The sequence below is a fragment of the Aristolochia californica genome, unplaced genomic scaffold, assembly GCF_029961685.1.
Source record: "Aristolochia californica isolate CCGP_79_NKW_82.1479 unplaced genomic scaffold, dmAriCali1.0.hap1 SCAF_14, whole genome shotgun sequence".
NCBI classification, from domain to species: Eukaryota; Viridiplantae; Streptophyta; class Magnoliopsida; order Piperales; family Aristolochiaceae; genus Aristolochia; species Aristolochia californica.
This window is the reverse complement of record NW_027181815.1, coordinates 1,001,391-1,023,318: the sequence shown is the minus strand read 5'-3', so window position 1 is coordinate 1,023,318 and position 21,928 is coordinate 1,001,391. Positions and strand designations below refer to the sequence as shown.

The window sequence follows — 21,928 nt, the reverse complement described above, 5'->3', positions numbered from 1 at the left end:
CAGGATTAGGTTCAGGCTCATGGTCTGGATCTGGGTTTGGTTACGGATAAGGGGAGGGATCTGGTTATGGTAAGGGCCATGGAAAGTAAGACGTGAAAGAGGATGTTCGTTACCAGTTAGTCTTGTATATGAATAAGGAGGAGATTTGGAGAATCCAAATCCGCCATTGTTACTCTTAGCTCCAGTTTATCAATGTGATTCAACAACGTTCCTAGTTTCTTCTTCAGAATCCACTTACTTGGTCTTGTTCTGAGCCTAACCCTAGAAGTTAAACCAACGTAATTCCACTTGATCACACCTGCACCATCAAACTGAAGTTCTCAACGTGTATTAATATATTATTTTTTTCCTATTTTCCATTAGACAAAAAGACATGAATACTCTTTCTCCTAGTGTGGAAAAGTTTCTCCCCTCTCACCTCTCCAAATAGCCATAACAATGAGTGAGTGGGAAGCACGTAGTCCTTTGTAACTTAAAAATGAATCATGGAGGAGAGATCTTATAATGTAATTTTTTAAATTATTAAAACCCTATGAAGGTTCTAGTAGTCCTTTGTAACTTAAAAATGAATCATGGAGGAGAGATCTTATAATGTAATTTTTTAAATTATTAAAACCCTATGAAGGTTCTAGAGTAAAGAAATGGGTGACTTTGAGATTTTTTGTGTCATCATAAGAAAATAAAATAACGAAAAATTAACTTTTTACTTTAATTTTCTCATTGAAAATTGTTTTTTAGGGCTTTTCACCAAAATAACCATTTGAAAAAAGATATTTTGAAAAACAATGACGCTATCAACTTATTTTGAAAAATACCCAACTTTGATCAGTCCATTGTACATGTGTACAGTCAAAGGCGACACGTAAGCTTTGATTGCTTACGTGTCACCATGTCATCAGTGCAGTGAGGCTAGATGCACACATCGGTTGCCCCGTCATTATTCCAACACGTCTTCTACCATGTCAGTTGTCATTATTTTTTACTAGAAAAAAATATTTTTAACTGGTTTTATTTCATTTATGAAGGTTCTAGAGTAAATAAATGGGTGACTTTGAGATTTTTTGTGTCATCATAAGAAAATAATACGACAAAGAAATTATTTTTCTCATTGAAATATTTTTTACTAGAAAAAATTATTTTTAAATGGTTTTCTTATATGAAGGTTCTAGAGTAAAGAAATGGGTGACTTTGAGATTTTTTGTGTCGTCATAAGAAAATAAAATAATAATAAATAATATTTTTTTCATTAATTCTCTCATTGAAAAAAAAATTTACTAAAAAAATTCCTTTTAACTGATTTTCTTACATTTACGCTATCTTAAGAAATAATGGGAAAATTAGCTATGATGTTTGTATATACTTATATTAGATATAAAATATTTTTAAATAAACCACTATAATGTTTCGGTTTATTTTGTTCATAGTTTTCTATTTGAGCAATAGAAAACTCATCATCTTATCATTTTAAATATTTATTAAAGTCGAGAAGAATCAAGAGGAATAAAAGAAAAAAAATTCTAGTACTAAAAAATGACACGCACGTCAAATAATTTTGGTCAATAAGAAAATTTTCTTACGAATTTTTTTTCACTTTCTAGTTAGCACACACCATTATTAGATGACTCAACCTCAATAAGGTCGGTTAACTAGAGACTCTCATGCCAAGGGTGTTAAACTTGTGGCCGTTAAATGAGAATCTCTTGTGAATGAGAAGAAAGGCTGGTGTGTTAGTTTTCACCAATTCCAACTACCATCTATGAAAACAAAGAGCTAGTCCATATTAATTTGTACTCTTTCTTCATTCCATTCAATATTATTTGGAAGTATTCTTGTTCAACAAAACGAAAATTTGAAGTTCAACTTCATCTTCATTTCATGCATCTATATGAACTTCATCTTCGAACTGGGTGTTAGTATGGATGAGTTCATGTGCACTGGAAAACAATTTCCAGTGTTAGTGCCCCCAAATGAGAAAAATGTGGAAAATAAGAGAATTAGTAATTTATATTAGTATACTTAATTAAAATATAATACTTAAACATTAAATTAGGTAAAACAAACGTTATTACTACACGAATAACTAATTTAATGTATAACTAAAATATATTAATATACTAATTAATTGAATTATATTTTATATTAGTTAATGATTACTATTTATAGCCCCCTGTAAATGGTGATTCCATTAATTGAAACCCAAAATCCCCTATATAGTCCTCTTAACTCCAAATTTTAATATCTCAAAGCTTAGAGACTCTTATCTAAAGAATAATTTGGCTAACATGAACCGAGTGCATAAGAAAAGTTGAAATTTGGAAATCAGTGTCCACCTCTTAAACCAGCTGACATCCAATAAAGAATTGAGCATGGAGAATGATTATAAGAATGACAAACTGTTAGTTAAAAGTTTCCTTTGATAGTCAGCTCATAACACACAAAAAGGAAATAGCACAAAAGATGAATTCCAAACCAGTGTGACCACGAAATACATGCATCGAATTTTACTTCATGTAACAATTAAAATACAAAGCCATATTTACATTTGACAGGAGCCAGTGAAGGCTTATGTATACAAAGGCTCAATGCCTCATAGCCCACCCTCAGTTTGCAGGAAGCAATTTAGAAACAAATGTGCAGATAAAGAACTTCACTCTTGTCATTTTAAACCTCTGAGGGATTGATCAAAACCATAGCCATATTCGGAAGCAATGCGATGCTAAAGGGTTTAGTCATACTTTCTTAAATTTGGGGAAAACGGAAGCTAAAGGGTGAAATTGAAGCTGAATGGGGGAATTGATGCCTAATCAAAGTAGAAATTAAGCAATCGATGCCCAAATGTCAAAATCGAAGAAAATCAAAATCGAAATGGGGGAAATCGAATGAAATCGGAAGGTATTTTGGGGGAAAGAGAATAGCGAAAGGGAGAAGGGAGTGGGAGGCTAAAAGGGAGAAGAGAGGGAGGCCGAGAGGGATAAGAGAGTGGGAGAAGCGAGAGAGGGAGATCGGAGAGCGAGTCCGAGAGAAGAGAGGGAGCAGAGACCTCGGGGGCACACAAAGACGAGAGAGGGGGTGTGGGAGAGAGGGTGAACAAAATGAAAAGGAGAAGACCGAGAGACGGAGGTCAGAGAGCAAGTCTGAGAGAAGAGAGGGAGCAGAGACCTCGGGGGTGCAGGGAGACGAGATAGGGGGTGCGGGAGAGAGGGAGAAAAAAATGAAAATGAGAAGAGAGCGAGAGAGGGGCATGCGGGGAGAGACAGGGAAAAAAAAACGTCGAGGGTTCGAACCCCAACGTTTACTTTATCTGGATGATTGGCAAAATGGGTCAGAAAGGTTCCATAAATTATAACGTGGAGATGATGTTCAGCTTCATCTTAGTCATCGAGATGATTTGAAGTTTAGCGCTCCATTAACGACATCAGGAGATGAACTGAATAATGCGACTGAAGTTCATCTCCTACATCAAGTTGACTAACCCCCCCGTAATATTGGTGTGCATCGTTTTAAAAAGAGTACTATTCACTTTCTCCAAAGAAAGTTGAGATAAAATGAAATAATATAACGTGATTCTTGACATGATCATGCATCTAAAAATTAATTTAAACTACATTTTCATTTTTTCTTTGCCATTTACACTTGCCTAATCTCATAAATTCCTTGAAATTGGCATAAGATAAATGGGCTTTCGATATAGGACGCTCCAATCGTTTATAGTTTGAACTGTACGTTTGTGGTAAAAATAATTAAATTTAAAAAAAAAAAAACTTAGGGGTGCTAGTGTTTAAAATTGTTATACTTGAATTATTTTATCAAAAATATGTTACATGTATATGATATTTTAGAGTAAATATTTTTAAAATATAAAATTTAAGAATTAGTGAAACCATCGGAATTAATTAGTCTATCAAATAATTGACATAAAATTGGTATTAAAGGATAATTATTTAAAGTACCTAAAATCATATTTATTTTTATTATTTAATTCTTAAATACTCCATTTTAGGATAAATTTGTAATTAATTTTCCAAAATTAATCATGTAAATTTATTGAATCCACCAAGGATAAGACTTTTTTTTAAAAAAAGATAACAAATAAAAAATAATCTAAAAACTATTATTCATATTAATTGATCTAAACCCTCAAATATAAATCTTCTATATTCAAATATATATCATCTACTAATAATTTTATTTACTAGGGATTGATTTGAATACATGTGACTCGTAATCTAATTAAAATAAAATAAACATAGACACGTAATACCAACGTCTCCATTATATACTTGTGGGTCCGTCAAGTCGTCGTCCTCCCACTGAAAGCTCAGTTAAGTGTGTACTCGTTACGTTCATTTGAACATCTACTTAGTGTACACTCCAAGACACTAAACCGAAACATGAACGGGTCCCACCCGCACCACTCATCATTACCCCGCCGGAGGCACATAATTATTGGGTCCCACCAATGTGTCTTCTTTTTGGTACACAATGCATGGTACATGTACTGAATTTATCAAATGTTCCACGTATTTGACTCTTTCGTGGTACACTTTCATGGATCTACATGATGTCAGGTGCACAAGAATACTTACTTTATAATTGCCCCGTTACAATTAATGGTCACGCTTTAACTTGTAGGTTAAAGTTTATATACTAAAGTATGGTGTATATATCGGAATATATAATTGCCGAAGAAGGGAAAGGGAATAACTGGCACATGGCCGTCAATCACGTTCCGATGCGGTGGTGCCACCGGACACCGGCCAAAGCAAAGTTGGAAAAGTGGAAACGAACGGCTACCCTTTGGAAGGGGGAAAAGTGCACTGGGTCCTTCGATTGAATCTCTCGATCGATGAAGCCGATGCCGGATTATTTTTTAGTCGAGTCCTATTCCTTTGACTGTGTTGCTGTGTCAAGAACGGAAGCAATCATTATTATCGCATTATCCTCATTGAAATCATAAGAAACCTACCCGAAGGTCGCCACAATTTCGTCCGTCCGTGAGATTGAAAACCAGCATTTACAATTACCGACAGATACGGCGGTCGTGTAAGTCGAATCCAACCGTGAACCTCACTAGTTTACGTCGTCACGAGGCACGACTCGCGAAGCAGAGGATCGCCACCTACTCGCCCACGGACTTGAGCTTTCTTGTGGTCCCTCAGCAGTCACCCCCGAATCACTGGTTCCCTTCCCATCACTCGACTGTCAGAGAAGACGACTTCCCTCTCAACAAGTTGCGCTTATTCAATTGTAAAGAGTATCGGATCCGCGTAATACACTCGGAGGCGGTTCTTGGTACCGCATGGGATCATGATCCGATTATGGTTCCGTCTCTTTATCTTTGGTGAAAACTCACGGTAAGGTTAGAACAAGTAAAACATCGAAGCTCTTAAAATTTACTAGTAGAATCTATTTTCCATTGTTTCTGTAGACACCAGAAACCAGTTTCATTCAGAAAAAACGGAATGGTAGCTTCTGGAAATTTCTATTTCTCAGATATAATTTCAAGAAAATGAAAATGAAAATCTTATCGAGTGAGTAGCTGGCATCCTGCCAAGAGAGAAAAAGGCCAGAGATCCATTCACAGCTGGACGGTACGGGCAGCGTCAATCGACTATTTATAAGATTGAATCTGACGGCTGCCGTACTCTTAACATATTTGGGTGGGACCCATCGACATCCGTGAAACAAACCTTTTTTCTTGCTTAGCTGGCGTGCTGGCTTTTCCTGGATGCTTAGCTGTCGCTTTCTCAAGGGTTTTTGTCTTTCTCCCCGAGTCTCATATTCGAGCATCTCTATGCTTTTTCCTTTCCTCCTTCCCCTCACCTCCGAATTCCGATCCTTTTCATTGGCCAGACGCCGGGGGGACGGCATTTTCACATTACTCAAAGGTAATTTCGTCCCGGAAAAAAATCCAACTTTGATGCGATCTTCGTCGTTTTTAGCATTACTCACACAAAAGGCCAATCACCTCGTTGTCCGACTCCTCCTGACCACCTAATCAGGATCAGGTTAAAGTCATATAGAGAAATCCCGATCCTCTACAATGTATTCCACCGATGTTACAGGAAAAATATGAAAATAGCCCCTTCTCCTTCTGTTTTTTTCCTGAAATTTACGACTGTCCAGATACTAAATTGAATGGGTGAACAGACTGGAAAAATGAAATCTATATAAGCAAATGAGAACAGTCTTCAGTAGAGAGAGAAGAAACTCCAAACTTGCTCTTACCCGAAACTTAGCTTTATAGAAGAAACCCAAAACTAGAGGGAAGGCCTCTTCTTTGCGCATCCTCCGACAGACAAAATTGAATTCAGTGTTTTTCATTTCTTTTGCCCAAAAAACCCAAAAAATGAAAGGAATTTTTATTTTATTTTTAATTTACAGCTTTTCCGTGATTGTACCCGTAATATGATAGGTACCATCTAACGAATTTTTTCAATCCCGTCTGCAAGTCGGTCGTCGGCTTGTAACCCAATTCCTGCGTCGCGTGGGTTATGTTGGCGTGCGTGAATGGCACGTCCCCGTTCCCTGGCATTTCGATTACGTGCTTCTTGGCCTTGACTTTGAGGTATCTTTCCAGAATGCTTACCAGCGTCGGCACCGTCACCGGCGACGTGTTTCCCAGGTTGAAAATCCTGTATGGGGCAGGACCCCGCTTCTTTCCTCCGGTGCCCGTGCTCTTCCCGGCAGTGTCGAGGGAACCCAGGCAGCCCTTGACGATGTCGTCGATGTAGGTGAAATCCCTGGCTAGATCGACGTGGTTCTTTCCGCGGTAAACGGTGATGGGTTTTCCCTGTAGGATGTTCCGGGTGAAAGAGAAATAGGCCATGTCGGGTCTTCCCCAGGGGCCGTAAACTGTGAAGAATCGCAGACCTGTGATTGAGAGGCCGTAGATGTGGTTGTAGGTGTGAGTGATCTCCTCTCCGGCCTTCTTGGTCGCGGCATAAAGGCTGGCCGGCTGGTCCGTTCGATCGTCTTCGGAAAACGGCACCTTGTCGTTGAGACCGTAGACGGAGCTGGATGACGCCCAGACGACCGCCGGCTGCGGAACCGCCGACTTACAGGCTTCCATTAAAGTCACCAAGCCGGCGACGTTGCTGTGGACATACGATGAGGGATTCTCCATGGCATAACGTACGCCAGCCTGGGCCGCCAAGTGCATCACGTGGGTGAAGGCCACTATGTCGAAGAGCTTGGCCAGCAACCTGGCGTCGTTCACGTCGCCTTCGACGACGAACACTCCCTGCCGGCTGAGTAACGCTTTACGGGCCTTCTTCAGCGTCGGGTCGTAATAATTGTTAAAGTTATCGAGGCCCACGACCCCGTCCCCCCGCTTCTTCAAGGCAATCGAGACATGGAAACCAACGAACCCAGTGGCACCTGTGACGAGCACGGACATCCCGCCGCCTCGGTTAGCGCGGCCGCCGTCCGAGCGGTGGGCGGGTAGGGCGCTAGTCCTGACCTGCTTCTCCCACTGGATCCCTCCCCATGAAGCAGTGAAATACTTTGTACTAGTGTCCATGAAGCTCTGGAAACTGAGATAAGAAGCGGTAAGGGCGATGAGGAAGAGGGCCCAGAGGAACATGGTGCTGGTGGAGGCGAAGCATCGGTGGAACTGACGGTTGATGGCGTGCGCCCGCTCGATCTTTACCTTCCCCGGCGTCGAAGGAAAGAGGTCATCATCCAAAGAAGGCATATTCGACCCAAATCGCACCGAAAAAGATAGAGATGGATATAGAAATCGAAATAGAAATTGAAATGCAAATCAACGACGGAAGCGCGACTGGAGTGGGGAACGAAGAGGTGCCTTGATTTTCCCCCCAAAAAAAAACAGAAGTTCTGCACCTGCTTTAGAAAGAAGGGAGAAGGAAGAATTTATACAGCCAAACGCGTGAACGCGCTAACGGACGGCAAAATTTAGCATAAGATAAATGGAATGTAAAAACGAAAAGGGGGAATAGGTATATACACGGAGCAAATCAGTGTATAGTCTCTATGCCGGGGTCTCTTATTGAGTTCTCACTTTAGAGGTTCAGGAATTTTTAAACAGAGATGGAGAAGATAAGGAGGGGGCTTAATTAATTTTTTTGTCTAAATTTCTTTGATCACCAATTGAGCCGGTTGCGTCTCCAACGGAGTAGGGGCTGGGTAACCGTGGGCTGTCTGAGGATCCCCGTCGGTCGTGGTTCAGTTTGTTAGGACATTTTAAGAGTTTAGGACTCCCTTTCGCAGAAGTTTCTTCGCTTCCTTTTTAATCTTTCTCCACCGATTTACTATATTACGTGGGGGCGCTGCTTCACCAGCGCCTACCGACTTACCCATTTCAGAGAGATTCTCGTACGCGGCTTTGTAAGCTTCGTAGACACTGCTCACTCGTTCTGATCGACCTGCAACAGTGCCAGCGACGATGATGTCCATCCAGATTACATGCGTAAATCTCTTTTTAAGCAGAGAAGAAGGGTCTTCTCGTTCTCAGGCTCTCAGCAATTGGAACCAAGAGTACTACTCTAAGGCTATCAATGGCAGCCTGAGGAGATCAGTGGCCATTTTTCGCGCCGGATTTCTGACACACCGACAAACCGTGCTGGTCCTGAATCGTGCAAGTAACATTCGTTTTCGCCATTAAGAAGCAGAAAATTGTCCTTAAGAGTTTGGGCCAGGTCGTGGACGATTGGGTTGGTTACGGCGTCCAGGCAATTTACATTTGAAAACTCGAGAAAAAAAATTAGAATTTCATGAGGGGAAACGACTGGTTATGAAAATGATGCGGGCGGAGATAGGTGGGAGCTCGGGATTTAGCCATTGTGCTCTGCAATTGAACCGTCCGTTTGAGAAAAAGTCCAATGTGGAATCCCCTCGCTGTTGGACCTTCTCAAGGGTCGAGCGTACTGGATTTTGTCGTCCATGCCATCAATCAGATGAAGATGGCAGAAACCTCCAAGCGATGATGCAGCTTGTCCGATTTGAAACTCGAATACGTTCAAACGAAATGGGGACTCTCGGAGGAAATGCTTTCGTACTTCAACGTTCAGGAACTAATCCAGGAAGTAGACAGGTTCCCTACTGATTCGACGTGAAATTGGAAAAAACAAAAATAATAATAATAACAACAACAAAAAGGGTTGGGTTCCAATTGATTCTAGACTGACTTGTCGGTGCTCAAACCAACCGGCCCCAGCATGACACTTCATCGTCCTCAATCCAGCAAGGACTCCTTCAGTCTCCATTGATTGGACGCATGTGCTGTTACTGTAAGTTAAAGCAGAAGAGAATTCTTATGAACACTCCAGAAGAGGATAATTCTAGGAATGCTCGAACCAGAGAGACCTTCGTCATAAACGTCGAAGCTGTGGACTCGGAACGATTGGAGACTTGAACTTGAAAGACCGTTTCGTTCAAGATTGATTGTCGAGAAGGAACGCGTAAGTGGTAACTACAAAATGTCAGCTCTTGTCTGATGCTTGTCAAGCTCCATTGCTGTTTCTACTAGAAATGAAAAATGTCGATAGCAGTTGGCATAAAAAATTATTAGAATATGTAACAGTAAATTCTAGATATTATTAGAATATGTAACGGTAAATTTTAATCCAGAATTTACAACAGGTTAGAATATTAGGATTGAAAACATACTTGGCTTTATTCTGTGACTTTCATGCGGAATTTACTGTGACGAACGATAAGAACGGATATTGATATTGTAGTCTACTTCAACTAAATCGCCTTATTCTTCAATAGGACCTTCGTCTCTCTTCCGAATTGGGAGAAGGAAACTATGTATGATTTAGTATCTTGGGGACCTTAACAATGTTGTGTCTATAGGGTTCCTATAATTCCCTATGATATCTACTCAATTGGCCCATATTCATGACCCATTCCTTAATGGGCTTAACAAAATTAGATCACTTAATTTCATCCCATTTCATTAAAAATAGAAAATATAATTGTATAATAAATATGTTACCCAAATTAGAATAAGAAATATGAATTTCCTAACAATCTCCCACTGGAGTTACATATAATTCTTGAAACAATTATATCACAATTGAGGCGCGCATCTGTATACTGTTAATAATGGAACCATCGTATATATTAATAATGGAACCATCGTATATATTAATAATTGAATCACTACGACTTTTATCACATTACATTCGTGACTATCACCATACTAATACACTCAATGATATAGATCAAATATAGATGAGTAGCATGGAAATTACATGCAATTTGATCTCAAATATGCCTATTTCCAACTGGTCCTTCTTTAGTCTTTAGTGAGATCTTTCCATAATATTTAATGCAATGTGAACATTGCACATAGAAAAACACAAGCAAGTTCATAAATAAAATAATTAGCAATCAATTTTATTAAAAAATTGAATAACTCCATGTCTAAAGCAAACATATAGTACAAAAAATGACTCCCACTAAACCAAGGTATCTTCATAAATAACGCCCATATGAGCAGTGTGCTCATGAAAGACCTTAGGCAGTAAACCCTTAGTTAATGTGTCTGCTAGCATAAAGTATGTCCCTGTATGTTCTATAGAAATCTGTTTATTTTGAACTCTCTCTTTAAAAATTAGAAACTTGATGTCAATAAACTTTGACTTCGTCGAGTTCCTATTGTTGTTGGAATAAAGTACCGCCGAGTTATTGTCACAATAAATCTTTAATGACTTGTCAATGCTATCTACCACTCGCAGCCCAGTGACAAAGTTTCGCAACCATATTCCGTGGTTGGATGCCTCAAAACAAGCAATGAACTCTGCAACCATGGTTGAAGAAGCTATGAGAGTCTGCTTAGCAGACTTCCATGAGATAGCTCCTTCACCCAACATAAAGATGTAGCCTGATGTAGAGCGTCTGCTATCTTGGCATCCAACAAAGTCGGAGTCAGAAAACCCAATGATCTCTAAACTGTCTGATCTCCGATAAGTAAGCATGTAGTCTTTTGTTCTTCTCAAATAACGCATCACGCGTTTGGCTGTCTTCCAATGTTGCATACCCAGAATACCTGCACATAATTCCTATTATAAATGTTATGTTGGGACGAGTACAAACTTGAGCGTACATTAAACTCCCTACTACTGATGCATAGGGAATTTTCTGAATCTCTGTTCTTTCAAGATCATTTTTAGAGCACTGTTTGAGACTAAATTTGTCTCCTTTAGTGACGGGTGTGTCTCCTGGTTTACTATATTTCATGTCGAATTTGCTCAACACTTTATCAATATAGCTCTTTTGTGACAACCTAAGGATACCATGAGAACGATCTCTAAGTATCTGTATACCTAATACAAAAGAGGTTTTGTCAGAAATTTCTTGGTTTCGTGCAGTAAGCCTATGTCGCTACTAGCGAGCAGAATATCATCGATATATAATATCAGGAAGATGTATTTACTCCCACTGAACTTATTATATACACAGTCATCAACAACATTCGCCTCAAAACCGTACGAGGTTATGACTTGATAGAACTTGTGATACCATTGACGGAAAACCTGTTTAAGACCATGTATAGATTTCTTCAATTTACAAACCATAGACTTTGGATCACCAGATACAAAGTTTTCTGGTTGTACCATATAAATCGTCTCATCAATGTCTCCATTGAGAAACACAGTTTTGATATCCATCTGATGTAACTCTAGATCTAAATGAGCCACTAGTGCCATTATTATCCTAAAAAAGTCTTTCGAAGATACCGGAGAGAAAGTCTCTTTATAGTCTATGCCTTCCCTTTGAGTAAATCCTTTAGTGACTAGACAGGTCTTATATCTCTCGACATTGTCCTTTGAATCTCTTTTGGTTTTAAATATTCATTTACAACCAATGGGCTTCGCACCTTTAGGCAACTTGATGAGATCCCAAACGTCATTGTCATTCATAGATTTTATCTCATCCTTCATGACATCAATTCACTTTTGAGAGTTAGAACTGTGCAAGGCTTGACATAAGTTAATTGGGTCATCTTCTGTCAATCCGACGTCATCCTCATGTTCTTGGAGAAATATGATATAATTATCTGGAATCGCATTTCTCCTCTCCTTAGTGGATCTCTTTAATGACACTTCTTGAAGTTGTTGAGTTTGTTCTAAAGGTGGTGCAAGAGGAAGAATCTCATTGTTGTCTTAATCTGGAACAATGTCAGGAATAGGAGCCTGAACATTGTCCTCTAGTGCTTGAATTGTGTCTTGAATAACAATAGATATAGAGACCTGATCACTGTCAATAACAGATTATTCTTCAAAGATATGACATCATTCATTATGTTTTCTTACCCTCCAAACTCAATATCCTCAAGGAATCACATTTCCTGTTTCAAAGAAGAATCATGATGTAAGATCGTAAAACTTATAACCCCGAGAGCGTTCAGCATAACCAATGAAATAACAGCTAACTGTCCTTGAGTCCAGTTTGCTTTCATGTGGCCTATAAGGCCGCACCTCAGCTAGACAACCCTAAATGTGCAAATGCTTAATGCTAGGCTTCTTGCTTGTCCAAAGCTCATAGGGGGTTTTGACAACTGTTTTGCTCGGTACCCTGTTAAGGATGTACACTGCGGTCTTGAGAGCTTCTCCCCAAAGTGACTCTGGCAAAGAGGAATGACTGATCATACTCCTTACTATATCCTTAAGAGTTCGATTTCGTCACTCTGCAACACCGTTCATGTTGGGTTTGCCCGGCATGGTGTATTGCGGAACAATTCCACACGCTTTGAGGAAAATCGTGAAGGGTTCTGGACGTTGTTCTCTTGATCCATCATACCGTCCGTAGTATTCACTGCCACGGTCGGATTTGACAGCCTTGATTTTCTTTCCAAGTTGAAGTTCAACTTCAGCTTTGAAAGACTTGAAGACATCCAAAGATCGAGACTTCTCATGTATTAAATATAGGTAACCAAATCTAGAGTAATCGTCTATGAACGTAATGAATTACTGTTAACCATTCTATGAAGCTATAGGGAATGGACCATAGATATCTGTATGTATAAGTTCTAAGACATCTTTAGCTCTTTCGGCACCTAATTTTCTAACATTTGTTTGTTTCCCCTTGATGCACTCAACACAAACTTGGAAGTTTGTAGTATCTAGGGGTTCAAGAATTTTATCCGACACAAACCTTTGAATTATCTGTTTAGAGATGTATCCTAAACGTTTGTGCCATAATGTGGCAAACTTCTCACTGAATTTTTGCTTCGTACCACGTGAACTTATTTGCAATATTTCTCTATAGGAACTAACAACATCAACCATATATAGATTATCAATTAAGGGACCGGAACTAACAAAATTTGAATTTTGGTAGAGACTAACTTTATTATTTCTAAAAAAACAAGAAAAACCTGATTTGTTCAAAATGGAAATAGAAATTAAATTTTGCCTAAAAGACGGTGCAACAAATGTCTCAAATAAATCCAAATAAAATTTAGTGTTTAATTGTAATCTGAAAGTTCCTATAGCCTTTACTGCAACTTTATTGTCGTCGCCCACAAAGATGAATTTTTCAGCATCACTTGGCAGTCGGCTCCACAGGCAACCCTACAAAAACATACTAATGTGAGTGGTAGCACCAGAATCCACCCACCAATTATCTTTAGGTACAGAAGCTAAATTAACTTCAGAACAAACTAAAGTTAAAGGCATACCCTTCTTTACACGCCAGGCGGCGTACTTGGGACAATCCTTCTTCATATGTCCCGACTTCTTGCAGAAGAAGCAGGCTGGAGTTTACCTGCTTCTTCTATTTTTTAGTCTGAGAAGAACCTACCATAGTATCCTTACCTCTCTTCTTCTTCTTCTTGTACTGAGAGGTTAAGGCCAAGTGAGCATTTTCAGTCTTATCCTATTGTTGCCTCTCTTTCTCTTGCACACAGTGAGATATAAGCTCATTTGGTGACCATTTGTCTTTCTGAGTGTTAAAACTCACTTTGAATTGGCCAAAGTGTGCAGGAAGAGATATCAGAACCAAGTGCACGAGCAAGTCCTCAGACAGCTCTAACTTAAGTGACTTGAGTTTTGACGCGAGATGAGACATTTCCATGATGCACTCTCTTATGTTCCCTTTGCCTTTATACTTCATTGAAATGAGTTTAGCCAAAAGGCTACTCGCCTCCGATTTTTCATTATTGGCAAAATATTGTTCAATTTCTTCTAGGAATTTCTTGGCGCTCTTGCTCTCTGTCATAGAGCCCCGAAACCCCTCTGGAATGGAGCGTTTCATGATCATCGAGCACATACGGTTAGAGCGCTCCCACTTCTCAATTTTAACCTCATTGAGGTTATCTGGAGTAGAAATGGGTTGCTCTTACTGAAGTGCAAGATCCAAATTCATACAACCGAAGATAATTTCCACGGTATCTTTCCGGGCCTTAAAATTCGTCCCGCTTAACATTGGAATGCTGCTTATTTGAGCAGTAACATTTGAAGTAGTAGCAACAGAAATTGCATAAAGAACAAAATAAACAAGCATACTCACATTAACTAGCATGTCATATAAAGAAAAATAGGCAAGTACAAAATAAAATCCAAATTGGGGACCCATCTCAAGATACCTAGTACAACATTAATTCTTAGTCTTTGGACAGAGAAATTAATTGTAAGTGGAACTCTCAGTGCAATGATCAAATATTGACAATCAGTTCTGTCAAACAATAGTATTTCTTTGGACCGACTATTGTTCACATGAAAAGTCTTTATAATTGTCACGCATTTATCATCATAGGTACGTTGTTGATTTGGCCAAATTGTGTCTTCCTTTGGGCCAAATAAGCTTCAAACAATTTGATTGAAAATACTAGACCAACTGAACAAAATACATACATATATATATATATATATATATATATATATATATATATATTTATTCAGTTACCCAACACTATGGCACCGCCCCATTGGCGTCGCGGCGTTGGCCTTTATTTCCTTGGAACTGCAATGAATGTTCTGTAATTTAATATATATAAACAAAACATTTATCCAAATGTAACAAACAAATACGAGTAGCCTTATTGGGTATATGCGCCAAACGCAAGAGTCAGCTCAGCCCAAGTCAACCCGATCTGCAGCAACCAGTTCAAGTGACTCACCCAAATCAATCTCGTTAAGTAAATCTTACAAACCTAAAGTAATTTTTTTTATGTAGACGTTGCAGTTTGTCCAACGGACATAACATCACGCCCATTACTTTGAATAGGCACAACAGTTGCCTAACAGACGCATGTCCACTGCAATGAACCAGTCCTGTAGTTGCCTAACGGGCATGGCAGCGCGCCCGGTGGAGTGAACGGGCGCTGTTGAATCTGCCCAAATGACATAAATGGAGAGTATGGTAATATTCTTAATTATAATAAAATAATTATATCTATGTCAATAATGTAATTTTGAAATTTTACCAAAGTATTTTTTGAGGTAAAATTGGTAAGAAATTGATAAGTAAAAAGCGCTTGATCATTTGCTCCATACGAGGAGACGCTCCTCCCCACCCATCAAGCAACGACGCTGCTCGTGAGCCCTTTTTTTTGTGTCCAGGCCAACGCAGTGTGTCGCCAAAAATATTTTAAGAATATTAAAAATAAATGCGGGAAAATTTTAGGGATCCCAACCCAGGAAGTGACAGGATGGGTGGGAGCCGAGCCATCTGCAAGTCCTCCTTCCTAGTTCCTTCCATCGTCTCCACGCAAGCTCGGAGTGCCATCTTTAGGGTTCGAATGACCACGCAAAGCGATGGGACTACACCTTCTAGAAGCACCGAACTTCAGTCCACTTCTTCGGCTTCATCCGTCGTCGATTTCCTCACCCTCTGCCATCGCCTCAAGGTGCGATTCAAATCCATTTATCGCCATCTCGTTTTTTCTTCAGAAACATGGAAATTTAATGGAACGATTACAAGTTAGAAAGATCATTTATGTAATTAACAGACCACGAAGCGAGCTGGGTGGGTACGGCGGGGAGTGCATGGACCGGAATCGGTTGCTGACCACATGTACCGGATGGGTGTCATGGCACTGATTGCTCATGACTTGCCAGGAGTGAACAGAGACAGGTAAACTGTATCATCCTTCTCTTTTGAGTGAGTTTTAGTTTTAAGTTCTGATTGCAGCTGTAAGGAAACTTATTTGGAGCTTTTATTACTTGATTGATTACCTATTTCTGTGCTTTTTGCTTTGTAGGTGTATAAAAATGGCCATTGTGCATGACATTGCAGAAGGTGAGACTGTTACTGTTTTGAGCTTTCCTATAGTTGTTTTTCTTTTCCTTCAGCTTGTATTGGAGGGTTTAGTATATTTTGGAATTGATGTCGCTTCTGTTCTGTATTCTACTAACTACGTGAGGCATTAGCTTGTGAAAATCTTTGAATGGGTTCCAAACTGTCAGCTACCGGTCACCTTTAATCATCCCTTTGATATTTTAGTTAAACTATTAGGTATTTTATATGAAGTACAGATTCGTACACTATCTTTTCATAGCTGGGTTGAGCATTATCTACCTGCAGTGATTTTCCGGTTTGTGTTGTGGACTAGTCTTTCAAATGTCGACGTTAGTTTAATCTGTGCCATGTCGTAAATTGTGGATTCTTCTTTGCTTTGTCCACTAGATATATGTGTTCGTGTCTATAAAACTGTATCCTTTCCCAGTCTATGCACATTCATGTCTAAAGGGATGAAAAAAGGAAAAATAAGAAAAGAAAGATAAAATCTAAATGAGTTACTAAATAGCTGTTTTCTTTATGGTGGTATGACTGATAACTAAAAATATTGAGTTTTAATCTGAACCACAGAAGACATGGAAAACAAACTTGAATGCTATCTATTGGCCTAACAAAGTATGATTTCTTTTGATCATATAAAAAAATAGCAGCTAGCCTAGCAGGTTGTTTTGCACATATTTTCTATCTCATGATGAGGATGGCTAATACATTCTTGAGCTTCTTCAATCCTATGAAATTCAATGTCCTTCTCTACTGATCTGTATAGGATTTTGGGATGTCCAGTGTGCTTCAGACTTTGAATATGTCTAAACACACTTCAAACATCTGTTTAGTAGTCAAGTTACGATATGTTTCTGTTTGATGTCATCATTGATTAAATGTGGGAAACACGTTCAAGAACGTAGTTGCCACAAACATTCTTATAACTTACAGCCCTATAGCATTTTGATATATATTAAGACTATCATAGAATGTATTAACTCTTCTGCTTTTAAGGGACGTTATTCCTTACAAAAGATTGGAATCCCTTCAGCTACACCCTTTGATATCTCTCACTTATGAAAGATATGAACAAAGTTTAAAATATACACTCACAGTCTCGTTGGGGTTCTCCTTTAGGCATCAGTAACTGTATGCTTATCCTACCTCTTGTAGAATACTTTCCACACTTACCTTTTTTTTTTTTTTTTAAATGGCTGCACTTACAGTTGTGTCTATTATGCTAGATGAACATTATTCAATACTTACTGTGATGTCATTGTGCCGCTGAAGGAGAATATTTTCCATATGTACCTCTTTTCTCTTGACCACTATTTCGAATGAAATAAATCTTTTTGGTTACTTCCTCTCACCTTTTCTTTTCTTGCATAGCCATTGTTGGTGACATTACTCCTTCAGATGGAGTGCCTAAATTAGAGAAAAGTCGTAGAGAACGGGAAGCTTTGGATCACATGTGCGAACTACTTGGTGGAGGATCAAGAGGTATCTTGCCATGTTCTATCTAACACTTGTTCATAAATTTTTTTAGCAAACTGTGGATTAAGTTTCTGTGTTGGTCAAGTTATTATTATTATTATTTCTTAAAAAAAGGTTCGCAGTGCTGGAATTAATTTTCAGTAGATGAGTCAATGAGAAAAACATGGATATGTTGAGATGAAGATTGTGGTTGATGTTCTGTTTCATTTTCTGGAAATACTAACACCTTTACAAGAGCTATAAAAGAATTGGCACTTAGTTTACAAAAATAAAGCAGATCACAGGAGATTGAAATTATAAAGAAAGATATACAGGAAAGCCAAGAAAGGAGTCAGACAAACAATGATGTTCTTGACACCTCAATCCTTGAGCAGTGCACCGGAATATGACTGATTAATATAATCAATTATGTCTGACCAGCTCAGTATGAGTAATAGCTGACATCCATGACCTCCTCAAAATTGCAGCCAACTGTCATCGAAAATCTATAAGATCTACCAACTATGACATTCTAATAACATCTTGAGATAAACTTTTGGTGATCAAATGTTTGCCCCACAGAAAATTTGCAATTAAACTCTATAAATTTGCTGCACATGGCATTTTCCATACCATATGAAGAGCTTAATCAAACCTGTTACCCCTGGAGTAATCTGCTGAACCAAATCTGATACAGAACTTATCATGCTTGAGACTCGGTCAATCCATCCCCATTTGTTATGTAGAGTTAGTAACTATCCAACACATCCATGTTAGACTAATTAGTAAATAGGACTTCATATATACGTGAAAAAAGCTGTAGCTACCATATTAAGGAGTAGGACGTATATTCTCCTTATGGCTATCCAATTTACATCTGATAGGGTACTTACTACGAGAATTGGTATCTATTGGCTTGAAAAAGTTATAACAAAGCTAAAATTATTAAATTACTGGATGGGCATTTCTGCCCATTTTTAAATAAAAAATCCATCTGTTCCATATCTCTTAAAATTACTGAAAATTTCTGTCCCATTATCAGTTTTGCCCCTCTTTTCGTAATGGACTTTACTTCATCACCATCATACCACTGGTTTCCATATGCTTCCTGATGAGCAGCTTCACTAGAGAGTAAAAACTACATAATAAGCAAGTGGTCCTGCCTGATAATGGGTGAGCAGGTCAGTATGACTTCCCATGAACAGGTTATGATAGATTTTCCTTGATTAATGAACTTACTGCATAAGCCAACTGCTGGGGGGAATCTGTCTGAATTGTTATTTTTCAATGACTTCTTGCCTGTTGTATGCAAGTTTATTCAAACACTCCTCTGAATCCAGATTCCGTTTCACGGATGGCATCACATATCAGGGCCATTCAAATCTAATCCGTATCATATATTAGATTGCAGTGCCTTGTCTTCTGCTAAAAGATAATAAAAAAAATAAAGTGAGATGTTACATACTGTGCATTGCATTGGACACCTCCAAAATCCTAGACATATCAAGCCATATGTGAGACATGCTGCTAATAAACCCACCCTTGGTTCCACTACCGATCTGCATTTGCTTGATGAAAATATGCACAGAGAGGGGAGAACATGCACATCAGTTGCCTTCCAGAACCTTAGATATTGTTTATCTACAGTAATCAGCAAGCTTTATTTGCAAGTATTTGGGTTTGCATTATGCCAGTAAAAGTAGTACTGCTATGAAAGAATCTGAAATTTTGGGAGACCCACTTTGACTGTATAAAACATGAACAAGTGTCTTTATTGACTGGACATGACAGAGAGGAAATTCAAGGACCTTAGCCTTGCCCTTGGAGGGGAGCAAGGCATGGTCTGCCATTGCTAGCTTTCTGTGTTGAGATTTTTGAAGTAACATGTAATCTCTCTGAAAGCTATATCCAGCATTTGAAACTGTTTATTGTTTTGAATATAATATTAATTCTGAGCCTTCTGCTGACTATGGCCACTTAGAATTTTGCTAATATGCTATTGTTTATCGAGGAACATCAGTCAGTTTTACTCAATCTATTATGAAACTTTAATTACCTTGAACTTCCTACCTGTAGCAAAGGAAATACATGAACTGTGGATGGAGTATGAAGAGAACTCCTCGCCGGAGGCAAAAATTGTAAAGGACTTTGACAAGGTAAACCGTTTCATCTTCTTTAAGACTCTAGATAACTTTTGATTATATTCAAGATGTCCATGCTTTCTTCAATGCATTGTTTGGAACTTCTTGTGGGCCAAGCCATGTTTTTTTGAGATTTAATTCCTGTGATTCAGGGAAAATGTCTGTAATCAATTTCAAGTGAGAATCATTAGAGCAGGCTTCCAAATGACTTTTGATATTATGGTAACAGTTTTTATATCAAGTGATTGCATCAATGGGGACTTGAGAACTCGCCCAACTCCATGGCATCTCTGCATAATCTTTTTTTTACATTCGATATTGGTCTGGTGTTCTCCTATAGATGGCTTCTAATCATTTTATGTTTTTGTCATGGTTACCGTTTTCATAAGTTTCTGTGGTTATTGATTGTTCTTCTGAAAATAACTAAGCATTTACTTAGATCAATTATACATTTGCAGGTGGAGATGATACTTCAAGCCTTAGAATATGAAAAAGGTGCATTTCTCTTTTTGATTTTTACATTTTATTTCTTCTTAATTCAATAGGTGCCCCACTTATCCTGAGAACAACCAAGTTTTTGTCAATACATGCAAATATGTATTTTGCTAATTTCACCCCTCAACAAAATGGCATTAGCTAGTCTTTGTTCAGTGTTTCCTATTACGTATGATAGACAGTCTCTACTCTCAAGGGAAAAATTGGATATCTATGTGGAGATATGATATTTACTTGCAGGAAAGAGTAAAAGTGTTATTTAAATGCATTATCTAACTATGAAATGTGCTGTATGTTTTGCTTTTTGCAGAACAAGGGAAAGATTTGGATGAGTTTTTTCAGTCAACAATGGGTATGAATATTAGCCACCATTCTTTTTCTGATCATTCTAGATTATTCTATATTTTCCAATTGTTACTAACGGATCTAATGCATATGAAGAAACCACTGATATGTTATTCCAATTTGTCAAGTAATTCTTTGACATTTGTTTCATGAGTTCTTAAGTTATTATTCCTCGGTATAATAAGACGTTGGAGCATCTATTAAAGATGGCAGTTTAGTGGGTCTGAGAGAGCTTTGCTGCAAAATTGACGAAACAGCTGCAACGTCAAACCTGCACTACTCTTGCCTGTCTTTTAACGTGGTTAACCCTTCCTCCGTCTCTGAAAATTCATCTTTCATATCAAGATCTTCCTTTCCCTTTTTAGTATTAAGTGATCGTAAGGTTCTGTTTGAAATAAATATCTCTTTGGCCATGGGATAATAGGCACGGATGTGATCCGTATCTGCTAGCTGAAGCTGTTATTTGATTTTTTTTGTAATGACATGAAGTAGTTACAGACTGAAGCATTTGGTCAAAGGGAAAGATATTAAGTCTATTTTGGATGTTAGTCTGAGAATTTAGATATTTTCTTGATGCTCTTTTTATAGATTTTTATCACACATTTTCTTTCCCAGTGGAAGCACTGAGAGAGTTTTCTCCTTCCCTCAGACAAGAACTACTATTTTTCATCAGGTTCTTCCTTCACTTTGGAATGTATGAAATTTGGTTTCATTAAAGAAATGAATCCTCCTCAGCTCAAGAAACTCTTCTCTTAAACGATAGCACATGCAGATCTTCCAGAACACTGTCTTTGTATTGAAACCATTGAGATCCGAACTGTTCTTTGGTTCTCATATTTTCTTTTCCCAAATGTTCGATATTAGCACTTATCTTACTTAAATGACTACTTTTCACTAACTATCTTCTGGTTGTGTTTATAGGGAAGTTCCAAACTGATATCGGAAAAGCATGGGCTGCTGAGATAGCATCCAGAAGGAAAACACAATGAACATTGACTCTAATTTCGAGCAGCTCGCAGCTTCCAATGTAGTGAGGCGAAACTGCTGCTTGTTTTCTGGCAGGTGGACACTGAACGTGCTTATAACTTCTTTGGTCATTAGTCAATGAGCCCTGTTTAGGAATTCTTTTTATGTTTTCTTTCTCTGAGTTAGTATTTGTTCTATGCAAACTGCACGTTTCAGTTCTGATTTTTACAACTAATCCTCGAAACGATTTTTTTTCTTTTTCTTTGAAGATACTTAGTACAAGGAAAATAAATGGTAAAACTAACTCATGATCA

General features: G+C 38.3%; 2 protein-coding genes across 2 annotated transcripts; one reads left to right on the top strand and one right to left on the bottom strand.

Annotated features, from left to right (window-relative positions):
• Window positions 1-6,224: 6,224 nt before the first annotated feature.
• LOC137950426 (UDP-glucuronate 4-epimerase 1-like) lies at window positions 6,225-7,929 on the bottom strand. Its single transcript, XM_068796881.1, has one exon. The coding sequence runs from the start codon at window positions 7,694-7,696 to the stop codon at window positions 6,374-6,376; it is 1,323 nt and encodes a 440-aa protein (XP_068652982.1). The 5' UTR covers window positions 7,697-7,929; the 3' UTR covers window positions 6,225-6,373.
• A 7,642-nt stretch (window positions 7,930-15,571) lies between these two features.
• LOC137949850 (uncharacterized) lies at window positions 15,572-21,870 on the top strand. The gene is made up of 8 exons (XM_068796061.1): window positions 15,572-15,820; window positions 15,923-16,047; window positions 16,175-16,212; window positions 17,584-17,694; window positions 19,744-19,823; window positions 20,267-20,303; window positions 20,614-20,655; window positions 21,570-21,870. The coding sequence occupies exons 1-8, from the start codon at window positions 15,581-15,583 to the stop codon at window positions 21,635-21,637; spliced, it is 741 nt and encodes a 246-aa protein (XP_068652162.1). The 5' UTR covers window positions 15,572-15,580; the 3' UTR covers window positions 21,638-21,870.
• The last annotated feature ends 58 nt before the right edge of the window (window positions 21,871-21,928 follow it).